The sequence below is a fragment of the Dipodomys ordii genome, unplaced genomic scaffold (genome assembly GCF_000151885.1).
Source record: "Dipodomys ordii isolate 6190 unplaced genomic scaffold, Dord_2.0 Scaffold14, whole genome shotgun sequence".
Classification (NCBI taxonomy): Eukaryota; Metazoa; Chordata; class Mammalia; order Rodentia; family Heteromyidae; genus Dipodomys; species Dipodomys ordii.
Window position 1 is genome coordinate 14,102,049 of NW_012267230.1, and position 23,135 is coordinate 14,125,183.

General features: G+C 42.7%; 1 protein-coding gene across 1 annotated transcript in view; it reads left to right on the plus strand.

Annotated features, from left to right (window-relative positions):
• Crebbp (CREB binding protein) overlaps positions 1–23,135 on the plus strand; it is a 115,382-nt gene that overhangs the window by 73,180 nt on the left and 19,067 nt on the right. The window contains exons 13-21 of the mRNA XM_013011223.1: positions 408–596; positions 1,132–1,545; positions 3,956–4,135; positions 5,399–5,588; positions 7,981–8,099; positions 11,161–11,400; positions 11,839–11,927; positions 19,160–19,240; positions 22,385–22,441. Of these exons, the coding sequence (XP_012866677.1) occupies positions 408–596; positions 1,132–1,545; positions 3,956–4,135; positions 5,399–5,588; positions 7,981–8,099; positions 11,161–11,400; positions 11,839–11,927; positions 19,160–19,240; positions 22,385–22,441 (1,559 nt within the window). The remainder of the gene's footprint in view (positions 1–407; positions 597–1,131; positions 1,546–3,955; positions 4,136–5,398; positions 5,589–7,980; positions 8,100–11,160; positions 11,401–11,838; positions 11,928–19,159; positions 19,241–22,384; positions 22,442–23,135) is intronic.

A 23,135-nucleotide genomic window follows, 5' to 3' on the forward strand; every position in this document is an offset into this window, starting at 1 on the left:
CCCAGGCCCAGAGTTCAAGCCCCATGACCGACAAAAAAAAAGAAAGATGAAAATCTGAGGTGGAGAAGGCAGCTGACCTCAGGCCAGGCAGCAGTTTTGTGTCTGTTGACTGAGCCTGCCCTCCCATGGCTGTTTTCTAAACACTTCAGAGAACTGATTAAAAGGCATGCTTGAACTTAAAATTTAGAGCATGCTATTGATTACTGTTTAAAGGACTTTCAAAGTTGGTTTATTTGAGAGATTGTTTAAGAATGTATAAGAAAGAGTGTAGGAGCTGTGGAGTTAAGTGAAGGCTAGTCTCCAGGGCTGGAGCCAGGCTAGGATGCAAAGCTTGTGTGTCTCCTTGCTCTGTTCATCAACCGTGCCACGTCTGCGCTGCAGCTCTCCTGATGTTTGTTGTCTCATAGATGGCCATTTCTCCTTCTCGGATGCCTCAGCCTCCGAACATGATGAGCGCACATGCCAACAACATGATGGCCCAGCCACCCACTCAGAACCAGTTTCTGCCACAGAGCCAGTTCCCATCATCCAGTGGGGCAATGAGTGTGAACAGTGTAAATATGGGGCAGCCAGGGGCCCAAGCAGGAGTGTCACAGGTACGTTCACGTTGGGACCAGGGACAGCATTTGTGTGGCCTGTTAACCTAAATGTATCAGCATTTCTTTGTCTTTCCCTGCTTTGTTCTGTAACTATTAACTTGTTTAGAATTCTCTCTGGGGGAACTTCATGCAAAGATAATGTGTGTGTGCGTGTGCGCCTGTGCACCTGCCAGTACTAGCGTTTGTACTCGGAGCCTCACATTGTCCATTTGCTTTTTCACGCAAGGAATGATGTTCTGCCATTTGAGCCATACTTCCACTTCCAGCTTTCTGCTTGTTAATTGGAGATAATCTCAGGGTTTATCTGCCCAGGCAGGCTCCAAACCACGATTCTCAAATTTCAACCTCCTGAATAGCTAGGGTTATAGGGGTACTGGTGCACGGCTAGCTTGTGAAGTTTTATAACTTGCACAACCCCATGAGATGAGCAGATCTCATTGAGGAACTGTGATTTGATTTTAATAAATTCTTCAAGTATCTTGTCACATGTTTAGTTTGGGGAGATAGTTTTAATATACTTCATTTCTTTTAGGGTCAAGTGGCTGGTGCTGCTCTTCCTAATCCTCTGAACATGCTGGGGCCCCAGACCAGCCAGCTGCCTTGCCCACCAGTGACGCAGTCACCCTTGCATCCGACACCACCTCCTGCTTCCACAGCTGCTGGCATGCCCGCTCTCCAGCACCCGACCCCACCTGGGATGACACCTCCCCAGCCAGCAGCTCCTGCTCAGCCATCTCCTCCTGTATCGTCTTCTGGGCAGACTCCCACCCCAACTCCTGGCTCAGTGCCCAGTGCTGCCCAAACCCAGAGCACCCCTACAGTCCAGGCAGCAGTGCAGGCCCAGGTGACCCCACAACCTCAAACCCCAGTTCAGCCCCCGTCTGTAGCTACCCCTCAGTCATCCCAGCAGCCGACGCCTGCGCATGCCCAGCCCCCTGGCACACCGGTGAGCCTCTGTGTTTGTCTTCAGACCAAAACTATCTGTATTCTTTTCTTTCTTTCCTTTTTTTTTTTTTTTTTTTTGCCAGTTCTGGGGCTTGAACTCAAGGTACTGTCCCTGAGCTTCTTTTGCTCAAGGCTAGCACTCTACCACTTAAGTCCCAGAACCACTTCTGGCCTTTTCTGTCTATGTGGTACTGAGGATTCAAACCCAGGACTTCATGCATGCTAGGCAAGCACTCTACCACTGAGCCACATTTCCAGCCCCAAGTGTCTGTAATTTTGATGGAATTGCACTGAGTTGTGCTGTACTTTTAGCATTGTCCCCAAGGCTGTGTAGGACATGACTTAACGATGAGAAGAGTTTACAGAAGTCGGTATTTATCATGTGGTATATTACACAAGACGTTGTGTTCACCATTATCTATCCTAGACTAATGTATCGGGGGTTTTAATAGATCATGTTCTGTTTTATTGCTGATGTTTTTTGAGTCTGATAAGCATGCTGTACTCCTAACTGTATGTTGCCCTTTAACCTGGCTGATCAGCCTTCCTCTTTTTATTTTTCCTCTTGTTCCCTTGTATGAGTTACACAAGTAAGAACTTGTCTCATTTCTACATGTTTACAGTATATTCCAGTTAGTGTTAGCCCTCTATCACTCTCCTTCCCCCTCTCCATCCAGCCTTTCCAAACTACAGAAGGCTTTTCTGTTTGGTAATGAAACAACAGAGCTAGGTTTGTACCTTTGTGGCTCAGACTTCCCGTTCTTGGCTGGAAGTGGTGATGGCGGGATCATACCTTCAAGCCTCCTGCTCCATGCCAGCTGGAGATAAACAGATGTTGTCTGGGCTGAGTTGTGTTTACTGATGCAGGGTCTTACACTATACCCAGGCTGCCCATATTCTTTTCCCAAGTTTTTGCTGAGATCATAGTATCATTTTCTGTGGTAGTTCTGGATTTAGAACTAAGGACCTCATACCTCTACCACTTGAACTATGCTTCTAGTCCTTTTTTATTTTTTTGTCAGTCATGGGCTTGAACTCTGGGCCTGGGTGCTTTTCCTCAGCTCTTCAGCTCAAGGCTAGCACTCTACAACAGCACCACTTCTGGTTTTCTGGTGGTTTATTGGAGATAAGAGTCTCATGGACTTTCCTGCCTGGGCTGGCTTTGAACCACGATTCTCAGATCTCAGCCTCCTGAGTAGCTAGGATGACAGGCGTGAGCCACCAGCGCCCATGCTTCTGGTCCTTTTTACTTGGATTATTTTTGACAGAGGTTCTCACTGTTTGCCTGGGCCCAGCCCAGACTGTGTTATCTTCCTAATTAAGCTCCTGGCCATAGCTAAAAAAAAATGGTGCTCACCATCATGCCTAGCTTTACCCTGCACTCCCTCAAGTAACTATGATTATAAGTGTAAACTGCCTTACCCATCTACTATCATTTTCTTATAAGACTGTCTTAGACCTCTCTACTCTCATAATTATATTAACTTTATTTGTAGGTACTGAGCATATTCAAAGTGAATCCCAATATTATTTCTACTTACCTGTAAAGATATGTATGTAGATAGATATAGATAGTTTCTTTTTTTTAGTTGTTTTGTTTTTGTTATCTTTGACTTCATTATGGTTCTGAGAGTATGGCTGAAATGGTAGTGTTCAATCCCTTGTACTTCATGCAGGTTGAACAAAAAGTCGGGGAGCAGTTCCTTGTAAGACTTTGAGGGGCTAGGAAGGTGGCTCCGTGGTAGAGTGCTTGCCTTGCATGCATGAGGCCCTGGGTTCCATTCCTCAGCACCACATACACAGAAAAAGCCAGAAATGGTGCTCTGGCTCAAGTTGTAGAGCACTAGCCTTGAGCTGAAGAGCTCAGGGACAGTGCCCAGGCCCAGAGTTGAAGCCCCATGACTGACCACCCCCCCTCAAAAAAAAAAAAAAAGACTTGCAAAATGTGGAATATTTTTAGTGGTTTCTTTAGTATAGCACCATCACTATCCTCTGCTAACACAAGCCCATTAGACATTCTTCCTACACAGACAGCTGGCTCCCTCCCCACATAAGTACCTGGACGTTTATAATCCAGTGTCTTGTTATAAACATTATAAGCCTTTTTGAAGGGAATTAATGATAAAATAGTTTAGCTAGATACCTTGGGAGGAAATGGTTTTATATCATAATTTAGAAAGGTCTGTTTTCCTATCTCTGCATTTGTGGCAAAGAGTAAATTGTGTTTCTGATTGATGATGACTTTCTCTAGAGCTCCCTCCTTGTAACTGTGTCCTTCAGTGTTCTCAATAGGGGCTTGTTAGGATAGCACTGAGGAAAGTTAACCAGAAGTTGAAGATGGGATAAGCAAAGGGTCGAAGGCCATTTGTATTGTCTGATTTACAAAGAGGTTTATTTTAATGTTTTCACAGCTTTCTCAAGCAGCAGCCAGCATTGATAACAGGGTCCCCAGTCCCCCTTCAGTGACCAGTGCTGAAACCAATTCCCAGCAGCCGGGACCTGATGTACCAGTACTGGAAATGAAGGCAGAGGTCAAGACTGAAGACACGGAGCCCGAGCCTGGTGAATCTAAGGGGGAGTCTCGACCTGAGGTAGGTGTTATTCTCTAGCAGTAAATACATTGCTATGTATGGAATCTTTACCTACAGGTCCTCAAACCTTTCATGGTTGTCCCTGGATTTGTTGTAATTGTCTATTTCAGTGTGAGTTCAAAAATACATTGACTATTCTTTTTGTTGTGGTTGTTGTTCTTTTTTTTTTTTTTTTTTTTAACCAGGGCTGAGAACCGAACCCAGGGCCTTGAGTGCGCCAGGCGGGTGCCCTTCCACTGGGCTAAACTCCCAGCCCCTGGTTGTTGTTCTTACCAGTACTGGGGCTTGAACTCAGGGCTTTGTGCTCTTGCTTGTTTGTTTTTTTTTTCATTCAAGGCTGGTGCTTTACCACTTGAGCTACACCTCCACTTCCAGCTGTTCATTGTAGATGTTTGAATTATTCTACAATCTTTTCTTGGTGGCCTCCATTCATTTCTAATTCTACAGAAAGGGTGGTAGCCAGGTGCTGGTAGCTCACGCCTGTAATCCTAGCTACTCAGGAGGCTGAGACCTGAGGATCACGATTCAAAGCCAGCCCGGGCAGAAGAGACCGTGAGACTCCTATCTCCAATAAACCACCAGAAAACCGGAAGTGGCGCTGTAGCTCAAGTGGTAGAGCGCTCGCCTTGAGCTGAAGAGCTGAGGGACAGCGCCCAGGCCCAGAGTTCAAGCCCCATGACCAAAAGGAAAGAAAAAAAGAAAGAGTGATGGATTCATTTGCTAATTAACCTCTGGCAGAAGCTGAACATTGGCAAACTGTGAGCTGCTGCATCCAGCCTGGATATGTTTGGCCTCCACAATAGTCTAAAAACCATGAGATTTCAAATTAAACTAGGTGTTTGACTTTTATGGAAACTGAGCAGCTTTGTCAGCCTTGTGCTTATGAACCAGTGTGGGGACGTCTGCGTTAGCCAAAGTCGTCACTACTTGTGTTTATACCACACCTGCCTCTGAAGAGGGACTTTTGATCCTTGCTTTAAATTTCAAAAATATTCTTATTGTAAGCTAGCAATATCTATATGTGACTATAATGCACATGTAAAATATTTGGACATTTTAAATTAGGTCTGTAATTGCCTTGGTGCTGTGTTGAAGTGACTCAATGGACAACAAGTAATTGATTCCATTCTCTGGAAGAGAAAAGAAATGATAAATAACCCAACTGGGGGAAGGCATATCAAGTCCATACGGATTTAGGAGCCTAGAAAAGCTAATTTAGGTACAGATCTTTGTGATACTCATCTGTCATTTGTGATTCTCAAGATGATGGAGGAGGATTTACAAGGATCTTCCCAAGTTAAAGAAGAAGCAGACAATGCAGAGAAGAAATCAGAACCAATGGAAGTGGAGGAGAAGAAGCCTGAAGTAAAAGTGGAAGCTAAAGAAGAAGAGGAGAATAGCACTAACGGCGCAGCCTCTCAGTCAACATCCCCGTCCCAGCCACGCAAAAAAAGTAGGTGGTGTTTTCTGTAACTTACAACTGTATTGCACCTCCACACCAAAGACTGAAAGTCAAAACTGATTCTACTTCCCTTTTTTATCTTTCTTGCCTCCATTCTCCTAGAGTTGAAAATGGCTCTCTGGAATCCCTGAGCAAACTATAGAGTGTGGGCTTCTTTTCCATGTGTTAACATTTACACCCTGTGATGTCAAAAAAGCCCTCCATATTCCTTAATATCACCCTCAGCCTCTTCAAACAAGCAGGTTTTTTTGTTTTGTTTTGTTTTTTTGGGGGGGTCCGGTTGTGGGGCCTGAACTCTGGGCCTGGGCACTGTCCCTCAGCTCTTCAGCTCAAGGCTAGCGCTCTACCACTTGAGCCACAGCACCACTTCTGGCTTTTTTTTCTTTTTGCTTGTATGGTGCTGAGGAATCGAACCCAGGGCCTCGGGCACACAAGGCAAGCGCTCTACCACTGAGCCACCTTCCCAGCCCAAACAGTATTTTTGAGAAATACTGAGATTGTGTAGCAGATGCAGGTTTACTTTTCCTTGTCTATTTCCTTTTTGAGGAAACACCTGCATACCCCATAACTGAATCATCAGAGCTGTGTATCTGTTGCTCTTGCACATTTTGCAGGTCCTTCAGCGGTTAGCCCTAGTGCTGGCACAAGTATCAGCTCGAAGCCAGCTTGTGCACAGCACCAGTGCACATACGTTTTCCCATTACAGAGTGAGAGGTACTTGTCAGAGGTTGAGATTTTCTGATGCTCTCTGAACCATACACACTTGGAGAACTGTATCTTTGGTTCCCCAGCCTTGATGTGATGCAGTTGTTTTGCTTTGTTGAGTTTTGCTTGAACTCAGGGCCTCCTCCTCAATCTTTTTTTTTTTTTTTTTTTTTGGGTCCGGTCGTGGGGCCTGAACTGTGGGCCTGGGCGCTGTCCCTCAGCTCTTCAGCTCAAGGCTATCGCTCTACCACTTAAGCCACAGCGCCACTTCCGGCTTTTTTCTTTTTGCTTATGTGGTGCTGGGGAATCGAACCCAGGGCCTCATGCATGCAAGGCAAGTGCTCTACCACTGAGCCACCTTCCCAGCCCCTCTTCCTCAATCTTGACTTTTTCACTCAAGGATGACACTGCCAGTTCAGCCATACTTCCATTCCCATATTTTTGCTGATTAATTGGAAATAAAAGTCACACAGTTCAACATCTTAATAATAACAACAAAAATTATTTTTTAAAAAGTCTCACAGTTTTGTCTGCCCAGGCTGGCCTTGAACCTCAATCCTTAGATCTCAGCCTCTGAATAGCTAGGATTCCAGGTATGAGCTATCAGCACCCAACCTGAATGCAGTTTTTAAAACCATTACACTGTGAGCTGGTAGTTCAAGCCTGTAATCCTTGCTATTCAGAAGGATGAGATATGAGAACTGTGGTTAGAAGCCAGAAAGTCCAACAGATTCTATTTCTTTCTCTCTTTAGGGGGTTGGTCATAGGGCTTGAACTCTGCTCCTGGGCGCTGTCCCTCAGCTCTTCATTCAGTTCAAGGCAAGCTCTATCACTTGAGCCACTGCGCCACTTCCGGTTTTCTGGTGGTTTATTGGAGATAAGAGTCTCTTGTACTTTCCTGCCCAGGCTGGCTTTGAACCACGATCCTCAGATCTCAGCCTCCTGAGTAGCTAGGATTACTGGCATGAGTCACCAATGTCTGGCCCACAAATTCTTTCCTCCAATAAAATACTCAGAAAAGGCCAGAAGGGGTGCTGTGGCTCAAGTGGTAGAGCACTAGCCTTGAGCAAAAGAAGATCAGGGACAGCACCTAGGCCCAGAGTTCATACCCCAGGACCAACAACAACAACAACAAAAACCCATTACTATATTTTCAGAATCCCTGAATAACACTTTAGATTCTAATGAGTGAGAGCTGCCTGGGAGCTTTGGAATAGTTCTGAATGGACTACTTGGCCTTTTTTTATTTACATTTAAATTGCTTATTTATTTGTTTGTGGCTTATTTACTTGTTTATGCTAGAGTTTGATCGTAGGATTTAGGACTTGCTAGGCCTGTTCTCTTCTCTGCAGTCACACCTCCAGCCCCTTTGCCCTTACTTTTGAGTTAAGTGAACTAAACCTAGACTATTACCCTCCTTTTCTTCCCACCTTAGCTGGCTTGTTAGGCACTTGCTGCCATTTCCAGCTTTCTCTGTTTAGGTGGAATCTCTTGAATTTTCCCCCACCCCTTGGAGCTGCAGTCAGTCCTCCTATCTGTTTTCTGAGTAGCTGGGATTAGAGATGAGAGCCACCACCCTCAACCCATGCTTCCATTTTAAATGTGATACTGTAAAGATTTGAGCACTTATTACCTAATAATATCTTTTTCTGTTTGTTGTTGTTGTTGTTTTCTGCAGTTTTTAAACCTGAGGAGCTACGCCAAGCACTTATGCCAACCCTAGAAGCGCTCTATCGACAGGACCCAGAGTCCCTACCTTTTCGGCAGCCTGTAGATCCCCAGCTCCTAGGAATTCCAGTAAGTTAATATAATAGAAATTTGGTATAGTTTTGAGCATCCATTGTTTTATCTTTAAAAACTGGCTAAAATAATCTTGATTTGAAGATTTTTCTCCTAATATAAAAACTATAGCCAGGTGCTGGTAGCTCATGCCTGTAATCCTAGTTACTCAGGAGGCAGAGATCTGAGGATCACAGTTGGAAGCCAGCCCAGCCAGAAAAGTCTGTGAGACTCTTATCTCTAACTAACAAGCAAAAATCTTTAATTAACAAGCAAAAAACATAGATGGAGCTATGGCTCAAGTGCAGCACCCTCCCCTCTAGTCCATAACTCTCAGGTCTTTACATTTGGGATCTTGAGTAAGGCAAAGAATTGTGAGATTTAGCTGAGCTAGGTGGCTCTCATCTTAAGAGGATGAGATGTGAGGCTTGTGGTTGGAGACCAGCCCAGGCAAGAAAATCCATGACACTAATCTCAAAAAGCTGGAAGTGGAGCTGAAGAACCTTGAGTTAAAACTTAAAAGAGGCTGGGTGCTGGTGGCTCACGCCTGTATCCTAGCTACTCAGTAGGCTGAGATCTGAGGATCACGGTTCAAGGCCTGCCTAGGCAGGAAAGTCTGTGAGGCTCTTACCTCTAATAAACCACCAGAAAACCGGAAGTGGCGCTGTGGCTCAAACAGTAGAGGGCTCGCCTTGAGCTGAAGAGCTGAGTGAAAGCACCTAGGCCCAGAGTTCAAGCCGCACGACCTACCAAAAAAAACTTAAAAGAGTATCCAGGCCCTAAGTTCAAGCCTCAGTTCCATACCGAAAATAATGCACTCCCCCACATCCAAAAAAAAAAGGCCATGGTGCTGGGAAGGTGGCTTAGTGGTAGTGTTTGCCTGCAGTGCATGAGGGCCTTGGGTTTGATTCCTCAAAGCCGGAAGTGGCGCTGTGGCTCAAGTGGTAGAGTGCTAGCCTTGAGCTGAAGAGCTGAGGGACAGCGCCCAGGCCCAGAGTTCAGGCCCCACAACAGCTCCGGAGGCTGAAATCTGAGGATTATGGTTCATAGTCATCCAGGGCAGGAAAGTTGATGAGACTCTTATCTCCAATTGATCCCTGAAATGCTGGAAATAGAGGAGTGGCTCAATGGTAGAGCGCTAGCCTTGAGGGAAAAAGCTCAGATACAGCACCTAGACCCTGACTTCATGCCCCCCAGTACAGTACCAAATACAGCACCTAGACCCTGACTTCATGCCCCCCAGTACAGTACCAAATACAGCACCTAGACCCTGACTTCATGCCCCCCAGTACAGTACCAAATACAGCACCTAGACCCTGACTTCATGCCCCCCAGTACCGGTACCAAATACAGCACCTAGACCCTGACTTCATGCCCCCCAGTACTGGTACCAAAAGGAAAAAAAAGTCCAGAAATTTAATTATGAGATGCTTGTAAATTTCTGTTTACAAAGCTAGGAAATCTTGAAAAACAAGATAGATCCCATAGGTTCTACTGATCAGTAGTATTCCTTAGCTTTGTTTTTGTGCTGGGAACCAAGCCTCAGAAAAATGCTCTAAGTTGAGCTAAAGTTTTCACAACTATGTGTTAATCTTTGAATTGCATTTATTAGCCAGGCATTGTTTACTCACACCTGTAATCCTAGCTACTCTGGAGGCTGAGATCTAAGGATGAGGGTTCAAAGGCAGCCTGATAGGAAAGTATGTGAGACACTTTATCTTCAATAAACTGCTCAGAAAAAGCCAGAAGTGGTCAGGTGGTAAGAGTTCTAACCTTAAGCAAAAGCAGCTCAAGGATAATAGCATCCAGGCCCTGAAAGCCCCAGAACTGGCAATAAATAAATAAATAGCATTTATTTTGTTTGGACCAAAGTGAATCTGTGGAAATACATGCTGATTTATTTTAAATCAAGGAATTAAAATATTCATTAATTTTTTTGTGGGGGGGGGTCTGGTCATGGGGCCTGAACTCTGGGCCTGGGCGCTGTCCCTCAGCTCTTCAGCTCAAGGCTAGCTCTACCACTTGAGCTACAGCGCCACTTCTGGCTTTTTGCTTTTTGCTTATGTGGTGCTGAGGGATCGAACCCAGGGCCTCATGCATACAAGGCAAGCGCTCTACCACTGAGCCACCTTCCCAGCCCATATTCATTTAATTTTTGTATTAAAATGTTTTTTTTGTTTTGTTTTGTTTTGTTTTTGGATCCGGTTGTGGGGCCTGAACTCTGGGCCTGGGCACTGTCCCTCAGCGCTTCATCTCAAAGCTAATGCTCTACCGCTTGAGCCACAGTGCCGCTTCCAGCTTTTTTCTTTTTGCTTATATGGTGCTGAGGAATCGAACCCAGGGCCTCATGCATGCAAGTCAAGCGCTCTACCACTGAGCCACCTTCCCAGCCCTAAAATGTTTTTATTAAACCTTTATTTATTTTTTAATTTTTGCCGGTCCTGGGACTTGAACTCAGAACCTGGGCGCTATCCCTGAGCTGCTTTTGCTCACGGCTAGTGCTCTACCACTTGAGCCACAGCACCATTTATGGCTTTTTCTGTGTATGTGGTGCTGAGGAATCAAACCCAGGGCTTCATGCATACTAGGCAGGCACTCCACCACTAAGCCACATTCCCAGCCTAAAATAAACAATTTTTTTAACTTTGTCTTAACTTTGTCTTTGAAGTACTTTAATCATACTTGAGCATATCAGTTGCCATTTTTAATATGTCAAATCAGAGGAATGTTACATGTTACTTTTTTCAATTCCAATTTTTACTATTAAGAATGAAAATTGTTGAGGTACTTTCTATTTTCGTTATGTTTTTTAAGATAAAGTATTAGAGAAGGCTGGCATTTGAAATACAATGGCTCCACTAGAACAAAGGTAGGGTTATGCATATAAGGTCCATGAAGTCATTTGATACAGGATGCGATAGATGACTAGGTTCAGTATGCTTTTCAGCTGCCTGCAGCCCCTCTGCCTATGTTGACAATTTTGTGTAATCCGCAGACAATGTTAGAAATATCCAAATGACTCTTAGCAGAGAAAAGCTTCCCCACCCTTGCACTAGACTGAGATTGTTTTGTTTTTAAGGATTATTTTGACATTGTGAAGAACCCCATGGACCTTTCTACCATCAAACGGAAGCTGGATACAGGGCAGTACCAAGAGCCCTGGCAGTATGTGGATGATGTCTGGTTAATGTTCAACAATGCCTGGCTATATAATCGTAAGACGTCCCGGGTCTATAAGTTTTGCAGTAAACTTGCAGAGGTCTTTGAGCAAGAAATTGACCCTGTCATGCAGTCCCTTGGATATTGCTGTGGACGCAAGGTACAGTTTTCATTTCTTCTGGAAATTGAAATTTCCTGATTAATCTACTCAAGAGAATGTTAAGCTAAGATGGGATACTTCATATTCTGACCACAGGAGTATGTGTGGAAAGTCTCAGGTGCTGTTTTGGGCTCTTGTGACATAGTGGATTATCTCAAGCAATCTCATGATCAAAGCTATAGGTGCTTACTGGGCTGGCCTGGAGTTAAGCCTTTCTGGCTGCCACTGGCCCATTTTGTGTCTCTGTACCTCTTGTCACTTAGAGGCAAAGCTACACTAATTTGTCACATTTAATCCAAAACTGTCTTGAAATAGTTATGAAGAAAATTACATAATAAACTAGCAAATAATTTACTAGCTGAATTTTCACTCTTGTAGTGAACTAGAACATTTCAGGATAGCAAGTGGAATATGTTTTTTTCTCCTTTGTTTTTGCAGTATGAATTTTCCCCGCAGACTTTGTGCTGCTATGGGAAGCAGCTGTGTACAATTCCTCGAGATGCAGCCTACTACAGCTATCAGAATAGGTAAGCATCAAGCAATTTTTTGCACTAAGAGGTTCAAGGAAGAGGTTAGATTAAGATATAGATACACCTGTAATTATAGACTGAGAACATTATTTATTTGTTAAAGTTGCAATGAAAAGTGCCACAGTGTTGGTCCTTCTTGGTCAGTCAGATACTTTTATAGTGTAAAATTTTAATCTCAGAACCACTTGCTGCACTGTTAGATTAGGTTTACTCATTCCTAAACCACAGTCTTTCTAAAATAGAACTCTGTGAGCTATCCCAAGCCAGGCAACTAGTGGCTCACGCCTGTAATCCTAGCTACTCAGGAGGCTGAGATCTGAGGATCATAGTCCAAAGCCAGCCCAAGCAGCAAAGTGTGTGACACTCTTATCTCTAATTAAGCATCAGAAAACCATAAGTGGAGCTGTGTGATAGAGTGCTAGCCTTGGGCAAAAGAGCTCAGGAACAGTGCTCAAGTTCAAAGCCCCCGTGACTGACTTGGGGGGGGAGGGGGCGGGAAGATAATAACTCTCCTGAAGGATGAACAAATGCAGGCAGGGTACTTAGTAGACACTATGTGGAAAAGGAGCTATTCAACTTGTGGGCAGGGATAGGAAAGGAAAACCTGGCAGAAGGGTGACATGTCCCAAAAAGAAATATACTCATAACTGAGGATCACAGTTCAAAGCCAGCCCAGGCAGGAAAGTCTGTGAGACTCTTATCTCTAATTGACGAACAGAAAACTGGAAGTGGCACTGTGGTTCAAGTGGTACAGCACTCACCTTGAACTGAAGAGCTCAGGGGACAGAACCCAGGCCCTAAATTCAAGCCCTATGACCGACAAAAAAAAAAGAAATGTAGTCATTACCTGATGTATGAAATGGTAACCCCCTCTGTATAATAACTTAATAATAGCAATAAAATCAGTTAAAATACATATAAAAACAGCAATTTTTCAAAGCTGAAAAAAAAGAATAACCCTTCTATTGATTCATGCCTATAATCTAAATATTTAGGAGGATTATGAATATGAGGCCAACCTAGGGTACATAGTAAGACCTCCTCCCTCACCCCCCCAAAAAAAAAATATGTTTAAGATGGTTATTTCAGGATTTTGAGAATAGTAGGCCTGCTTGAAAAACAGTTCTCATCTTTTTGGAATGTGAGGGTGACTAGAGAATAGAATAGATCTTCCTGTCTTAGGTGAGTGAAAGTTGAATTTGTTCTTGTCTGTTCCCTATATATGTAATAATAATATATAAAAACTACATTTTTATAGTTTTGGGATTATTTTGAAAATTAAAGTCATTTGTATCCATTGTGCTATGATCACACCTTACCATAGCACGAGGGCTTCATGCCCTGAAGTCCAGGCAATGAATTTGAATTCAATAGCATCAAATCTATTTTGTGAACTGGCAGCTGGAATCTTTATGTGAAAAAGAGGGGGGGTTGCATCTGTTCTTTGTCTTAAGCTACAAATATTAAATATCACTAGCAAGGTTGGTTTGATGGCTTGGCTGTTTTGCTCTTGTTTGGGCCATAAGTGCATATACCTAATAGTTCAGAGTCACAGTAAGTGTATATATCTAATAGTTCGGAGTCACATTAGTGCATATACATATGGTCCAGAATCACAGTAAGTGCATATACCCTAATAGTTCAGAGTCATAGTAGGTGCATATATCCTAATAGTTTAGAAAATAAGAGCGTTTGTTATTCACTCAAATGTATATACATAGGCCTTACAAGTTTGGAGTTGTGAGATTATTTTTCCTCCAATTTTTAAATTCTTGTAATCTTTAAAGAAAATCTTTGTTGATAATTACTCCCAAAAATATCTTATTAAGAAAAGAGCCGGACGACGGTGGCTCACGCCTGTAATCCTAGCTACTCAGGAGGCTGAGATCTGAGGATCACGGTTCAAAGCCAGCCCAGGCAAGGAAAGTCCGTGAAACTCTCACCTCCAATAAACCACCAGAAAACCAGAAGTGGTGCTGTGGCTCCAGTGGTAGAGTGCTAGGCTCGAGCTGAAGAGCTGAGGGATAGTGCCCAAGCCCAGAGTTCAAGCCCCACAACCGACCAAAAAAAAGAAAAGAAACTGTAGACACAAAAATGTTTCCAGAAAATATGATAAAGCCTTGGTCCTCTAGTTTCCAGGACAGTTCAGAGGCATCTCTACTGGTATAGCCTTCCCGACCTTGATGAAAACAAGCAGTTAAATTTCTGTTTGAACATCCCCTTTTTCAAAACAAGTGGGCTGTTTGGTTTTCTTTTTTTTTGGCCAGTCCTGGGGCTTGAACTCAGGTTCTAGACACTGTCCCTGAGCTTCTTTTGCTCAACGCTAGCACTCCATCACTTGAGCCACAGCTCCACTCCAGCTTTTCCTGTCTTTTGGTATGAGGAATCGAACCCAGGGCTTCATGAATGGTAGGCAAGCACTCTACCACTGAGCCACCTTCCTAGCCCCAAGTGGATTTTTTTGTTTGTTTCTTTCTTTCTTTTGTCCTTTCTTTTTTGGTACCAAGGACCAAACCCAAGATTTCGCACTTGCTAGGCAAGTGCTTTGCCACTGTTAACATCCTAACCCATCCTGACAAAGTTTAAAATTATATTCCCTTCACAATGGGATCCCTCCCATAACAAGTGTAGGTGACAGCGGCACATTACCAGAAGTTCTGGGCCCACCTTTTATGGTTTTTTATCCCTGTGACTTTCAGCATATCCCATAGTGAATCAAAGTTAATCTTACCCAGATTAACAACAGCCTCTTCCCTGATAGCCTCAGATTGTTGTGCAGTGTCCGCTGGAATAACCATATATATTTTGAAGACCATTATGTAATGTATAAAACCATAGTATTTGCTGCCTCTACTACTGTGTTACCCAGCACAGGTTTTGTTGTTGTTTTTTTGTTTTTTTGTGTCCGGTCGTGGGGCCTGAACTCTGGGTCTGGGCGCTGTCCCTCAGCTCTTCAGCTCAAGGCTAGTGCTCTGCCACTTGAGCCACAGTGCCACTTCTGGCTTTTTGCTTTTTGCTTATGTGGTGCTGAGGAATCGAACCCAGGGCTTCATGCATGCAAGGCAAGTGCTCTGCCACTGAGCCACCTTCCCAGCCCCATGAGCCAGCCCCCCCAGCACAGTTTTGTTTTTTTGGTTTTTGGGGGTTTTTTTGGGTCCAGTCGTGGGACCTGAACTCTGGGCCTGGGTGCTGTCCCTTAGCTCTTCAGCTCAAGGCTAGCGCTCTACCACTTGAGCCACAGCGCCACTTCTGGCTTTTTTCTTTTTGTTTATGTGGTGCTGAGGAATTGAACCCAGGGCCTCATGCATGCAAGGCAAGCACTCTACCACTGAGCCACCTTCCCAGCCCCTCCAGCACAGTTTTGATCCACACAAAACAACAGAATATTTACACTGTCTCTATTAAATATTTGTGGCCATTCACTGTTGATCTCACAATTCCTGGGTCTTTGGAATCCTGCCTTTGCTGATTTGTATAGATCTGGGCTGTGTACATTCACAGCAATTAAAACTAAATAGAATTGATAGGATAAAGGCGCATTACTGCCATTTCAGAGGAAGTCATCAATTGAGTGCAAACACTGAACGTCTTTACAGTTCTGAAATGTGCAATTTTATTATGTAGAACTTTTTACTAAACCCGAGGAATATGTTTTTCTTGAGTGAAAAGGAAAATGGAGTTGTAACCTATAAAGGATACTTTTCACAAAATTCAGCATACCTTTGAGTTCTCTAGAATGCTGTACTTGAGTAAATCAACATAATGTAATTCAAAGAAAACAGTGGCCCAATTTTGTGTGAACATGATAATTGCTTAAAGTTTTATTTTCAATTTTGGCTATACACACTCTGGTATTCTTATGAATAGTTTTTTTTTTAACTATTTGGGCACTTAAAACATTAGAAAATTCTACAGACTATTTCAACAAGTGAAATTTTAAAGTATAAAGTGGTGTGTAGTGTTACATATTCACTTGTTTCCAATCTGAAAAGTTTGAAGTAACTGCATCTTTTCTAACAGGGATTATCTGTAGATACCCCAGTTGTTTATGTAAGCTGGTACAGTAATGAAAACAATCTGCATTTGAAAACTTTATCTACTAAATTACTCCTACAGATAATCTGTATAGTAATGTAGAACTAGCTTGAGCAATTCAGATGCACATTATCATCAGATAATGTGAAGTACTTATTTGCAATTCCATATTCATCAAATAAGGCAGAATGTCATCTAGGTTCTTATAGCTGAAAAGTGAATTTCTAAGCTTTCTAGGGAGAACCAAGGTAATAGTTCGTTGCAGTAAGGTCCTTTACCCATGGTTAGAGTTTTGATCATAAATGGTACCACCTTCATCTATACTGCCTTCATTTGAGAGATGATGAAATGAGGCCTTGGGCCATGTCCTTTCCTCCTCTTAATAAACAGGCTGGATTCTCTAGTTTTTCTGGCAGTGCTTTGGACATGTAATTTTTTTTTTTTTTTGCGAGCGCTCTACCACTTGAGCTACAGCGCCACTTCCTCTGGCAGTGCTTAGGGACAAACGCTAAAGTCTGTGCATATTCTACCACTTGAGCTACAGCGCCACTTCCTCTGGCAGTGCTTAGGGACAAACGCTAAAGTCTATGCACATTCTACCCCTCCCACTTTTTGACCCAGGGATTTCCAGGGGAGAGTTGGTCACGAGTGAAGCTGCCTTTTAGGCCATCAATGCTTTGTTCTATATTGTTTTCCTCTATTGGAAAATGATGTTCGTGATTCTAACTTTTCAAATGTTCAGATGCCTTGTGTGAATAAAAGCAAAACATCTGCCCAGCATTTTAAAACCATTTAGACTCACTTTTGATTGTGATGGTAATATAATTTCAGATTGTGGCCAGCAGTCCTTTTCTTGCTGACCTACAGTGCTGAATTTGGCTGTATAATTGATAAAGTAGCTCTCAGTTCTGAGCTTTCTTTTTAAAAGGGAAATATTTGTCTTTGAGAGAATGTCTATTTTTTGCATGCTGTTCTGGTTGCTACTGAGTTATTTTATACTTTTGATACTTTTTTTCTTGCCAGTGAAGACCATACCCTTCTCCATGTGGGAATTCTTTGAAGTCTATGAATTTAAGGTTCCATGAGAATATCTACAAAATAGCGAATGATCAGAACACTGCTGTATAGTTCATTCAGAAATATACATATATTTTAAAACCATGTCAATCTGTTCCTAGTCAGCTTTTAATTTCAGTAGAATTTATTGATTGAATTCATAGTATGCCCTGTTTTTATCAACTGAAGATGAAAAATTGGTTAATCTGGACGTGTTGTACATGATCTGTAGTTTGATGCTTTAAAGTTACTGTATGTGTGTTGGTTAGTGAAACCTAGCAGACAAGATGCTCAATATGTTAAGATTCAAACTAAAATGTGTGGGGGCTTTCACTTAGTAGCCCATGATTCAGTCTGTAGCTGAGTGAGTGCGTGCGTGAGCGAGCAAGCAAGCAAGTGAATGAGTGAGCGAGCGAGCGAGTGAGTGAGCCAGTGAGCAAGTAACTGAATGAGTCTGCAGCTGCTGCTGCTCACCCTTTGTCCAGGGATTCCTTCTGCACAGTTCACCCTGTGCCAGGGTACAGAGTAGTACTGGGGCTCGCTCTGCGGTGGTCCCGCCCATGCAAGGGGGTCTGGGGTGGCACGGGGCTCAGTGTGGCGCTCTGCATCCTGTTGGTGTCTGCAGTACTAATCCTTCTCAGCATCCTGTAGCCATAGTTTTGAGCACTAAAACCGCATTTTGTTGTGCTGCCGTCGCTTCCTTGCGCTTCTCTTTCTTGCTTGTGCAGTTCACCTTCATTTGGCTTGTTTGCAGTATTGTGTGCTCATCTTGTTTATGCAGCATTTGCCTACATTTTTGTTGATTTTTTTTCCATTCATGTCCTTTCCAAACATTTAATAGTTTTATTTTAACTGTTCTTACTTAACAGCATGAGCCCAGGCTCTATATTATTATCATGTAAGAAATTGGGGTGATGGATAATTTCTCAAATGCAGATTGTGCCATTTAAAAATCAGCTCTAAATTTACTTAACTTGGATTGTCACCAAATCAGAAAAGTCATTCACTAAGTATCTCAAAATTGATGAATGGGGCTGGAATGTGGCTTAGTGGTAGAGTGCTTGCCTCACATGCATGAAGCCCTGGGTTCAATTCCTCAGTACCATATAATAGAAAAAGCCAGAAGTGGCGCTGTGGCTCATGTGGCAGAGTGCTAGCCTTGGGCAAAAAAGCTCAGGGACAGTGCCCAGACCCTGAGTTCAAGCCCTAGGACTGGCCAAAAAAAACAAAAACAAAAACCAAAAAAACAAGATTAATGATTGGTTCCAGTACCAAAATTCAAATCAAAGCTTAGAAGTTAATTTTAACACTCCTTTAGATTTTCATGGATTTGCATATATTGTATTATTTATACAATATTGCTTTTACAGTATATCAATTTTTCTCTATAATTTTTTTATTAATAAATGGCTGGAAAGTCTCTGACCCTGACTGCATTTCTGTTAAGTGTTTGTCTAGAATGTGGATTTGGTTTCATTTGTATTGTAACACAATTAACTGAGTGATTATCATGATAAAAATAACAGGAAAAAATTAAAACCAGTTCTGAGTACTCAGCATTATCACATTTAAAGATCTGGCTTAATACTGAAATAGCATCTCTGAATTGCTGTGAAGCATAAATTTCCATTCTGAAAAATAAAGCTATTGCAGTTTAAATTGCTTTTTAAAGGCTTTTTGTCAGACTGTTTCGTTCAAAGTTAAAATTTCCTTCTCAAACACTGGCGTTATATTTGACTTTATAACAAAATTGAGATTCCTAAATTTAGGCTCTATGCAATCGTAGTATTAACAACTCCTTGAGAACATTCGCATCTTGGAGTTGGACCAAGCCTGTCATTGTTAGTGATGATGACCGAATGCTAATCGATGCTTTGCCTTGGCTTTCTGCTCTGTGTTGTCTGGTGTGTGCGTCTTACCTCTGTGTCTGTGCTATTTGTTCCCCTCCCTGTTCTCTAATCCTCCCCTTCCCTACCTGCTTCCTGTTCCTTTCATTGTCCTCACTGACCCATCAATCAACCAACAACGCCCCCCCTTCGTCGTGGTGCTCTGCCCTGCTCTGATTGGTGGCTTCGTTGCTTGGGTGGCTGTGTGTTATGATGGACCAGTTCACCCAAGTATGGCCTTCTTGCTGACAGGTATCATTTCTGTGAGAAGTGTTTCACAGAGATCCAGGGCGAGAATGTGACCCTGGGTGACGACCCTTCACAACCACAGACGTAAGTACCATCTTGTCGTATTTCCCTCTTGTCCATGACTAAAGGGTAAACCAATAGAGCACTGTGACTTTCATGTAGTGTTTTTTACATTAACTATCAGCACATTTAATATAAATGTGGGGTATGTGTATAGACATCCTCAAAGATAGAGGTGCCTTAGCCAAACAGCCCTGCCACCTCTGCATTCTTCCCCATTCAACCTCCACTCTATTCAGTGCTCTGTCTCCACATTTCCTGTCTTTTTAAAAAATTGCATTTTAACTATTCACTGTAGTCGCTTAGCTACTTGGTAGGCTAATATTGGGAAGATAGTGGTCTTAGACCAGCCTGGGCAAAAGGAAAAAAGTTTACAAGGCCTCATTGCTCTCAACCATCAAAAAATTGGGAAGAGTGGGCTGGGAAGGTGGCTCAGTGGTAGAGCGCTTGCCTTGCATGCATGAGGCCCTGGGTTCGATTCCTCAGCACCACATGAGCAGAAAAAAAAAGTCAGAAGTGGCGCTGTGGCTCAAGTGATAAAGCACTAGCCTTGAGCAGAAGAGCTGAGGGACAGTGCCCAGACCCAGAGTTTAGTCCCCACGACCGGACCCCAAAAAAAAAAATTGGGAAGATTAACACAGGTCACTCCATTGGAGAATTGGAAATTATAAATAGAAAAGTCTTGGTTCAGTCTGGTCTGAGCATAAATGCAACACCTTGTTCCCAAAGTGCTTACCTTGCAGGTACAGTGTCCTGGGTTTGATCCCCAGTATGAAAAAAGAAAAAGACATATATATAAATAAATAAAATAGTGAAGGGGATGGGATATAGCTCAATTGCTAGGGAACCTGTCTAGCAAGCACATGGTCCAGGCTTCAAACGACCAGCACCGTCAACCAGAAGAGATTAGTGCGAGGGAAGGAGTGACATTGTCCAAAAAGAAATGGACTCTGTGTGACTTACATAACTGTAACTCCTTTGTACAGCACCTTTATGTTAACAATGAAAACAAATGTTTAAAGAAAAGAAAAAGATTTCTTTCGCCTTCCATCTCAGGAAGGTGAGGCAAGAGGACGGTGAGTTTCAGGGGAGCCTGCGCTGCCGCATGTGAGCCCATCACACAGTGCTTTCTCACACAGCAGAAAACCGAAACTTTTCCCTTCACACCTGACAACTACTCAGAAATGGCAGTAGTTAAAAATGAGTTTTGTATTCATACCCTATCCTTTATTTTGGAGTTTTTCTCCACTGTAAACCTCCATCCCTTTAAGTGGCTAAGCTAATGCAGGGTAGTATGATTCCAGGATTCACTGTCCCTGTTTTCTGACCTAAAGTACAAATATTTGGACTGTTGCTTACTTGAATCAAGGTAGGAGAGGCATGGATTTAATTCATCCTGCACTGAGTTAACCTTTTCTCCCCAATGCTTAGCCTCTTACAGTTAGTTACCTGTGACAGTAGAATCCCAGAGAACATAGCAAGAAATAGGAAAACCACAAATGGTTGACTCATCTATATGTTTAAAAACCCAAGAAGCCCACCGGCCCACATCTGCCTCAGCCTTCCGGGGTTTTGTGGGTCTCTCTTTTCTCCAGACTGTTTTCTCCAGTCTCCATTGCTTCTGGCCACAAGTTGCTGTGCCCCAAAGGCAGGAAGACTCCGGCCCAGAGGTGTCAGCATTATGCGCACTTCTGCTATCATTCAGTTGCCATTATTCATACCACAGACTAAAGTTCTGCTTGTTCCATTTATTTTTAGTTCTCTTGTTATCTCTATTCCTTGGTTTAATAATACGATAAAAGTCAGGTACTGGTGGCTCACACCTGTAACTCTAGGTATTCAGGAGGCTGAGATTTGAGGATCATGGTTCAAAGCCAACCCAGGCTGGAAAGTCTGTGGGACTCTTATTGCCAATAAACTCAAAAAAGCCAAAAATGGCGCTGTGGCTTAAGTGGTAGAGCTCTCACCTTGAGCAAGAGAAGCTCAGGGACAGCACCTAGGCCCAGAGTTCAAGCCCCAGGACTGGCACCCCCCCCCAAAGAAAAAAGTGATTAATAACTAGATTGTACAGGGAAGGAGTGGGGAGTGTTAACCAGTAGGTACTAGGTTATGATTAGACAGGAGCAAAAGTTGTGGTGTGGCTATAGTTATCATTTACATACATTCTTCAAAAGGCCAGAAAAAAATTTCCTTAAAAAAAAAGCCCACATTCTGAAACTTTTTAAAAAAGTTTTCACCCCAAGGAAATGGTGAATGTTTGATGAGATAAAAATACTAACCTGATTTAAGCATGATACAAAATGTACATATACTGAATATGATTTCCCTGCCCCATTAATTTATTAACTTTTAATGTGTTTGTGTATCAGTTAAGATTTTTTAAATTCTGTAATTCTATAAATCAGAAATAATTCGTATGTACACCTGTCATAACAAAAAGACAGTACATAAACCTAAAAGCCCAGCCCTTTCAGCATTTGGACAGTATCCTTAAGTATATGTTGAACCTTGCTATACTGTGAAATATTGTAACTTAATTGTGGTTTTGCCAGTATCTGTCATCAGTCATTATATATAGACTTAAGTGAAAATGAACATGATTGAATCTCAACAAGTTTGCTAGCATAGACTAGTCTTAATTAAAGCTGGTAAAGCTGGTAGCAGTTGGATGTTTTCTAAGAAAGAAAATATGTGGGTAATAAACTAATAGTATATATTGAGTGATAACTGGTAGTGCTTTCTGTAGAATTACACATTCATTGTCATTTACATATATTTTAAATAGATATATTTTAGATTGCAGCTGATCATAATTTATCTAAAGAACTAGTTATAGAATACTCCAACAAGCCAGGCGCTGGTGGCTCACGCCTGTAATCCTAGCTACTCAGGAGGCTGAGATCTGAGGATCGCGGTTCAAAGCCAGCCCGGGCAGGAGAGACCATGAGACTCTTATCTCCAATAAACCACCAGAAAACTGGAAGTGGCGCTGTAGGTCAAGTGGTAGAGTGCTCGCCTTGAGCTGAAGAGCTGAGGGACAGCGCCCAGGCCCAGAGTTCAAGCCCCACGACCGACAAAAAAAAAAAAAAGAATATTCCAACAAGCCATTTATACTCAACAAATAAATTTTAGCTGATTATATTTGCCTTTCTTTTTAATTAAAAAAAGGACAATTTCCAAGGATCAATTTGAAAAGAAGAAAAATGACACCTTAGACCCTGAACCGTGAGTATATATATATTCTTTTAATTTTGGTTTCAGATCAGGAAAGTTACTCCTTATGCGGGGATTGTAGGAGAATTCAGTAACAGTACATTACCCTGAGGGATCTCCTTTGTGAAGTTGTCTTATAGATTGTTTTAAGTTCACATGTAGGTATCTCTGTTCCGTATTGTCCAGTTATTTTAGCAGTGGGAAGCTTACATGGGCGACTTGGTTTCATTGAACCTCTCTAGAACTTCTGGCTTCTCTACAGCTGATGTCCTTTCACGGGGTGTGTCAGAAAGAAAACACTTCCAAAGTTTTAGCTTCTGCAAAGACTAGGGCCTAGTGAAACCCACTGTTTTCTGCTCTGAAAATAGACATCTGTCTGGGGCTGCTGCTTAGTGAGTACAGGCTCCAGCTATAGTGGCTGTCCGGGAAATATGGATTGAGACATTTGAGGTACGCCCAAGGCTTAGAAGGAGGCCCTGCCCGCCCTTGACATCCAGCTTCCTTGCTCTGCAGAGGTCAAGTGCTGTAGAAAAGACTGTATCCCCACAGGCTATATTTGGAAGCCTAGTTTTGTCTTCACTACTGCTGGAGTCCAGGTGCATGATTACGTTAAGCAACTTGTGAAATGTTAGCCCTTATGGAGACGTTCCCAAGCACCCACCTGCACCTTTAATAAACCTGAGGATTAGCCAGGCGCCGGTGGCTC